Source organism: Leuresthes tenuis, unplaced genomic scaffold (assembly GCF_036924035.1).
Source record: "Leuresthes tenuis unplaced genomic scaffold, fLeuTen1.0.hap1 SCAF_12, whole genome shotgun sequence".
Taxonomy (NCBI): Eukaryota; Metazoa; Chordata; class Actinopteri; order Atheriniformes; family Atherinopsidae; genus Leuresthes; species Leuresthes tenuis.
Genome location: NW_027325366.1, coordinates 19255186 through 19262052, shown reverse-complemented (window position 1 = coordinate 19262052; position 6867 = coordinate 19255186). Strand labels below are relative to the sequence as shown.

At 40.7% G+C, this 6867-nt stretch overlaps 1 protein-coding gene across 2 annotated transcripts in view; it reads right to left on the bottom strand.

The window, feature by feature from the left end:
- Window positions 1-433: 433 nt before the first annotated feature.
- ackr3a (atypical chemokine receptor 3a) overlaps window positions 434-6867 on the bottom strand; it is a 124178-nt gene continuing 117744 nt past the window's right edge. Inside the window, exons 1-2 of one of the 2 annotated variants that reach the window (XM_072396934.1) lie at window positions 5823-6051; window positions 434-2995 (exon numbers count right to left, since the gene is read on the bottom strand). In XM_072396934.1, the coding sequence (XP_072253035.1) occupies window positions 1793-2926 (1134 nt within the window). In that variant the 5' untranslated portion in view covers window positions 2927-2995; window positions 5823-6051 and the 3' untranslated portion in view covers window positions 434-1792. Of the gene's footprint in view, window positions 2996-5822; window positions 6052-6867 lie in introns of those variants that run through there. The other variant, XM_072396935.1, reaches the window with a different exon arrangement.

Sequence of the window (6867 nt, the reverse complement as noted above, 5' to 3'; positions counted from 1 at the left end):
TTTTTTCAGGGGAAAAAAAGAGATTATTGTTTTTGTCTTGAAAGAGACAGGAACTTTCATCTCTTTCATCCTTTGTTGTCTTGGTGTGTCGGTGATTGGAAAATGCCCTCTCTTAAGACCTAAACAAAGTTTAGTCCAAATCCCACATGATGACTGCAATGAAACCACAGAGAACCACCTTTTTTTTTGTTCAGTTGCCTCAGTTGAGGCTTCATGTTCTTGTTTTGTATGAACTCAAAATCTTAACACCAAAAGCTTTAGTAAAACACAACTCTTTCAGATGAGATTGTGAGATATCTTCTAAATGTAAATGAGGGTACGATCATATGATGCATCAGGTCTGAATGAGTTAATAGCTGTATTTTAGGCATCTCAAAGCCTGGAAGGCATAAAATTATGGGATCTTTTTTTTACAAAAACCAAAGAGGCAAAACATTTTCTATGTATTTAATATATAACAAAACACATGTTACACATTACAATGTCAGAGGAATGCCTCGATTCTTGTAGAGACATGTTTGTCTCCACTCTCTTCTAATCGCAACATGGAATCTTTTCAGAGTACAACCATGTGCAACCAATCGTGTGACCAACTGCGCTCTGTGTCAGCAACACAAAATAATAAAGTGAGCAATGTGTTCGACTCAAAGTATATGACACATAAAAACTCCATGTCTTTCTGTCAAGCTTTGGTTTATCCACAAATGCGCATACAACTCGCAGGAAATGCATTGATGTTTTTGTAATTTGGTCTGAAACATTGTTGCATACGACAGCTGCTGCCTGCATTAGAGAAGTAAAGCTATTCAGTCGTGTTATTTGCTCATAAAGTTTGAGCAGTCTGTGGCCTGCGTGCCGATGGCAAGATTTGCAATACATGAGCATGTGTATCTCTTTTACTATAGCACTAATAAATTACAGACACGGCAGAGTTTAATGCTTTATCCAATAAAATAGCCATCAGCAAAGTCAGGAAGTTTGTGTATTTCCTCTGTAAGATCAGTAGTCATAGCTGTAGCCTCCAGACAATCTCCAGAAAAGTGAAGGATAATGAGCGAGATATCCCAGTAGGCTAAGCTAAGCTAAACTAATTAACAACTTCCTGCAGCATTCTGTTGAGTTTATAAAGATGAGAGAATCTTCTCATTTAAGCGGGAAGCAAAACAGCAAAAAAGTATATTACTTAAAAAAATGCAACTATTCTTCTTAACTTTAAAAAACTCCCCTTTCAGAAGGCTTCAGCTGATGCAACATGAGGTTATGATTCATAAGGAGACAGCAGGACTCAAGCACAAAGCCAGTCAGTGGCTCAGCTATAAATGATGAGGCAGTGTCGTGCGATGTGGAGCACTGAGCAGGCATCAGTGTGTGAAGACTTTGCATTACAACGTGAAGGAGGCAGAAAAAATAAATCTATATAAATACAACTAGATACAAAGATATTACTCTGCTGATACTATTAATATACATTACAAACCACATACATACACACACAAACTCACACACATGCATTCACACTTACATAGTAAAAGCAATGATTTCATTCAATTTGCAGTCTTTGTTTTCTCTTTACAACCAATGACTGCATCTATATGATTTGAATATCAGCTGTTGTTGCAAACTGTTTTAAGTGCTTCTCAGTCAGAGATGACCACTCCAATCTTCAAGTTTTTTTCTATAACTAAAGCAGATTTCTGTAAAAATGTTGCTGGATTGGCTTTGGAGAGTGGACAGAACAAATCAGCTGTAACATAACTTTACACTGCATTAGAGTCATTTTTGATTTTGTCTTTTAGATCTGCGGTGGGTTCTCTACGGCTACAGCAGAGTATTCAGTTTCAGAGATATTAGAAGCCTCAATGAGACGTGCCAAGCCCGTCCGAGTGGAGTATTTGAAAATGAAGGCCTTCATGAGGTCGTAGCGGTAGTTTCTGTTAATGAAGTTGTAGAGGATGGGGTTGAAACAGCAGTGGAGCAGGGACAGGCACTGCGTGAGGTGTAAGCCCACATAGAGCACATTCTCCAGGCCACAAGACAGAGGCACCACGCCCAGCTGCGCCAGGGCATCAGCCAGGAGGACAGCATGGTAGGGCCCCCAGCAAGCCAGAAAGACAACAATATAGGCCAGAATCACCCTGCGGCTTACACGACGCTCCTGCTCTACTGGGGAAGATGATGATGAAGAAGGAGAGCGGCTGAAAGCTCTGGCCAGCAGGGCGTAAAACACTGCAATGACCGGAAAGGGGAGCACAAAACCCAGCAGGATAAAGGTCAGCTGCACTCCCACCATCCACTCCCTGGAGTTCTCCTCTGGGTACAGTGTCCTGCAAAGCATGGTGTCTCCATGTGTTGACTTCACAACGTGCAGGAAGTAGGTGTCTGGCAAGGAGGCCACCAGAGCTAGAAGCCACACCCCTAAACATACACCACGGCGAATCAACTTCCTGCGTGCACCTCCTTCATCTCTGGGCTGAGTCACACTTACATAGCGATCCACACTCATGCAAGCCAGGAAGAAGATGCTGCCAAAGAGGTTGACAGAGAGCAACAGGTGTGTGAGTTTACAAGCCGCTTCACCAAATGGCCAGTGGCCATGCTGGGCCAGTGAGCTCACCCATACAGGAAGAGTTGCGCAGACACACAGATCAGCAACTGCCAGGTGAGTGATGTACATGTGAGTCTCATGGCGAGGGGTGGAGTCTCTTTGTGCACGGACGTTTACCCAGAGGACCAGAGCGTTGGCAGCCAGACCAACGATGAAGATGAAAGTGTAGAGGACACACATGGAATACAGCAGAGCGCTGCGGTTGAATGCTGTGGCACACACCATTGCATCCACGCTTGTAATGTTGCTAAAGGTTTCAGAGAAGTTCAGGTCCCCAAATGACTCCCACAAGTCCTGCAGCTCACTCTGGCTTAGACTCATTTTTCAGCTCTGGGAGAAGACCACAGACCACTGGGAGGTAACACACACCACCTCTAACTGGGACGGATCCTGCAGAAACATGACAGAAATGTATTATTTCTTGTAACATACATTCATCTTAAGAACCTCTTAATGTTAGCAGTGTTTCCTGTAACTTTCTTATTTAAGAAGCAATTTTCTGTTGCATAAAGCATGGCTTATTTTACTTGTGTGGACCCCCAGAACTAATAAAACATAAACCCACTTGTGGTATGCTACCAGATCCTGAAGAATCTTAATGCAATTAACTTGTTAAAACACAGCTTTCTTGAGCTAATAACAGCTCTCTCTTATTGTGTCACAAGTGGTGGACTTTTTCTGTGATTGATGTGCGCTCCGGTGGCAGCACAATAAATGTTTACATTAGCTCCACTGGCACAGAGTGCAGCTTGGACATGAGGAAGTGGGATTGAGAAACCCAAACAGGGTGTATTTCCGGAGCGTTCTGGGCGTTCCAAGATAAAGCACTGGTCAGTGTGGGAAACCTAATACCTCTTGAAAGAGATTTTTCCCCTCACGTACTTGTTTTTGAAAAACACAACAAATCCCCTGTCTCTTCTCTGTTCGTGAAGAATGAAAATAGAGGGTGAGAGATCAGCTGTCACCACCCAGATGATCAAAGAAAATCCCTGAACACGTCATTTTACAACATATGAAGCCTATAACCCAAGAACACAGACATAAATTCAAATGCAATGTGCTTATAACTGCAGACATGAAACAGCATGTCAGACTATAGAAGTAGTAGTCTAGAGCCCTCTGGCATGCCAATAACCCACTGTGATTCCTCTAAGCCTGATGGACCTCTGATATGTTCACCCTTGCATGGCCTGCATTCACAGCTTATTGCTGCAATGTCTCCCTCAGCTAACTGTCAGCCTGCCACAGTGTAAGAGATCAGAGGTGAGAGGTGATAGATCAAAACCAGAACACGAGTGGCTTAACCCTGCTGTTGCCCCTCACTGGCTTGTACGCCCACAGACTGAATTGTGTGCAGGGATCAGCGGGAGGTTTGACGCCTGCAAAATGGTCCAACTGAGGTTAAAAAGAGGGTCACCAACCACTGGGTGACACAGCACGCCAGAGAGCAGTGAAATGTGACCGTGTCAGACATCTGTGTGAGTGGGAGACTGGGGGATAATTGGAACAAAGTCACAGAGAATGAAGAAAGAAAAAGTTAAGATGAATATACAAGCACACCTGGAGCATATTAAGATGTGCAGCTGTCAGCTTCTGGTATCTGCAATCACTCCAAAACACCACATTTTAGGGGGAAATCTACACTTTAAATCAAAATATTTTATTGATAGCTACAATTACCAGTTACTTTGAACAGATTTTATGGTTTCAAGGCAGCAGAAGTAGTTCATAAAATTAACTTTAAATGCTGTTTTATATACGTTAATTTAGCAGCAATACGACTGAAACGTCTTCTGTAGTAATATCACACTAGTTGAAGGACTTTGTGTTGATTTGCTCTTTATGTCAGTCCTTACTTTTAATATCTATAGATGTGGGCAATGTGGCCAATTAGTGATAAAAGCTGCTTCTTAAAAAAAAAAGACCTTGATTCTGTCTAATTATTTCATGCTCAAGATTAACAAAAACGTTTTAAATTCAATTTAATCAATTCAAACAATTAATTTTATATCTTTGAATATTTTATGAAAAATAAAGAAAATATTCTGCAATAGAAAATGGTCCAATGAGGATTATTTCCCCTTAAATCCATCTATCTGCTAAATAATTCCGTATCCCTACTAATAGTGAATGCAAGACTTTAACCCAGTATGTTCTATTTTAACATTCAGTATCACAACTTTTACTTTATAAAGGATCTTATTACTAACTCCTTTGTGATAAAGCTGCTCAAAGACATAAAGACATCTTTGACTTTCATTAGGAAATATTGGGGAGTCTCATTCATTCAAATTGAGGGATTTTCCGAGCCGAGATAATCAGCCACTGTGGTTTTGTCTAATTCCCTCATATTATATGGAAACTACTTGTAGGTGCCAGGTTGCCCCGCAGGCTTCAAACCAATTAACCTTTTAACACCCTCAATACAGATAACAGACTGCACATGAAGCTCATATCTTACACTGCATTTCAGCAAGTCTTCTCTCTTATACTTTAACCTGCTATCCAGTCACATAAAGCAAAGAGGGCGAGAACGTCTTTTGTTCCTCAATTCACAGAAAAGAGCAAATGGGGGTTTCATGTGCAAATGATGCCGACAAGAATAGCAAATGCAGGTGCAGCGTGTTTGTCCGGAATTCCTCCTGTCAGTCTCGATCTACAGGCTTTAGTTACGATTTAAAAAAATAAAAACAATCTTGGGACGAGACGTGATGTTTCCGCGTAGATAAGCACACTGCTTTGTGCGTCATTACGCATGGGCATCAATTCGAATGAGAGATCCCAGGCTGCTACTGACGGCGAACACATACAATGTCATTGTTGTCATTGTTGATTTATATCAGGCTGGAAACAAACGTGTGTTATCAGCTCTGAGGTTACGGTAGCGACAGCTGAGGTTTTAATGGGAAGACAAACAAACAGCGCCCAAACACAGTGGAAAGTTTGAGAGCGAGGAAAACCAGTACTGAAAACATCCTTGTTACAACTTCTCTCGGTTTCAGCAGTAATATTTAGCACATGAGTCTATTTAGGTGTGTAACAACGAATATCAACACTGTCAACACGTAATTCTGTTTTAGTTTTTTTTTTTTAAAACAAAAACTAATCTGCATGGTTTATAGATAATAAGCACAAAATCGCATGTCGAGCATCTCTGTGTTACAAAGCTGAAAAACTTCTCTCTTCTTACTGCACAGCAGCTATTTTAAAAACGTACCTGCTTTTTATCCCTTCCTCTTCGATCTGCTCTTCCCTTTTGGAAAACAGATTTGGTTGCGATCAGTATTGGTTTTTAAAAATACCTTCAACTCCACAGCAAGAAACTTGCGTGTGCCTCACTCCGTCTCCTGAGATGAATGTAAGCCTGTGCTTCGAACTGCACTTGTTGATACACTGGAGCAACGCCTCCAAGGCTGGTTCCAACAGCAGTGCGCATTAACACGGCATCATCGCTTCCAGCGTTTAAAACAGTGCGCAGCTCAGGCGGTTTCTGCCAAGCAGGAAATAGGGAGGGGAAAAAAACGGCCTCTGACGAACCAAAGCCCCAAAGTTTATGCAAATGTTATAGTTCATGCAGATCTTTTCATGACCATTCACAACACATATAACACATGGATGCCAGTTATGTTGTGTATTAGTCTATATAACAGCTATAAGAGCAGGTTTTTGGGAAAATGACTGTCACGTAAATAAAAATCCAGTGATATTGGATATTATAAGCACTTACTTGCGTAAGAGTACTTGAAAGTATTTGTTTTATGCACATTTTCCAATAAAGTACATAGAAGTACTGTAAGTGGGGCACAATATTTCAGATTTCTTAAGGACTTTTATAAGAAGAAGAAACTTTGACATTTCTTCTTTAGATCCTGCATGCATTTTTGCAAGAATAACTTTTGCTGTTGATTCATCATTCCAAAAACATTCCACATGAAAATAGGTAAAAAAAGAAACTGTGAAAGCATTCAAGTAATATAATATTTTTTATACTAAACTATGTTGTTGATATCAGGCATAAAATGTGCTCTTTAATAGAATTAATAGAAAATGGAGTCTAATAGCAAAAACAGCAAACTGGTGTTCATATGAAATTTGCCAGTATTTGAAATGAGACCAGCTTTTCAATGCTTATAAAATAATCTGTTAATCACACACCATATCATGTAAGGTGAATGTATAATGAGCGTTATTTGCAATACACATACCAATATTAAGCCGCTCTAAAGGGGAAGCCTCTTGTGCTCCCTTCAGGGCCCCACCCC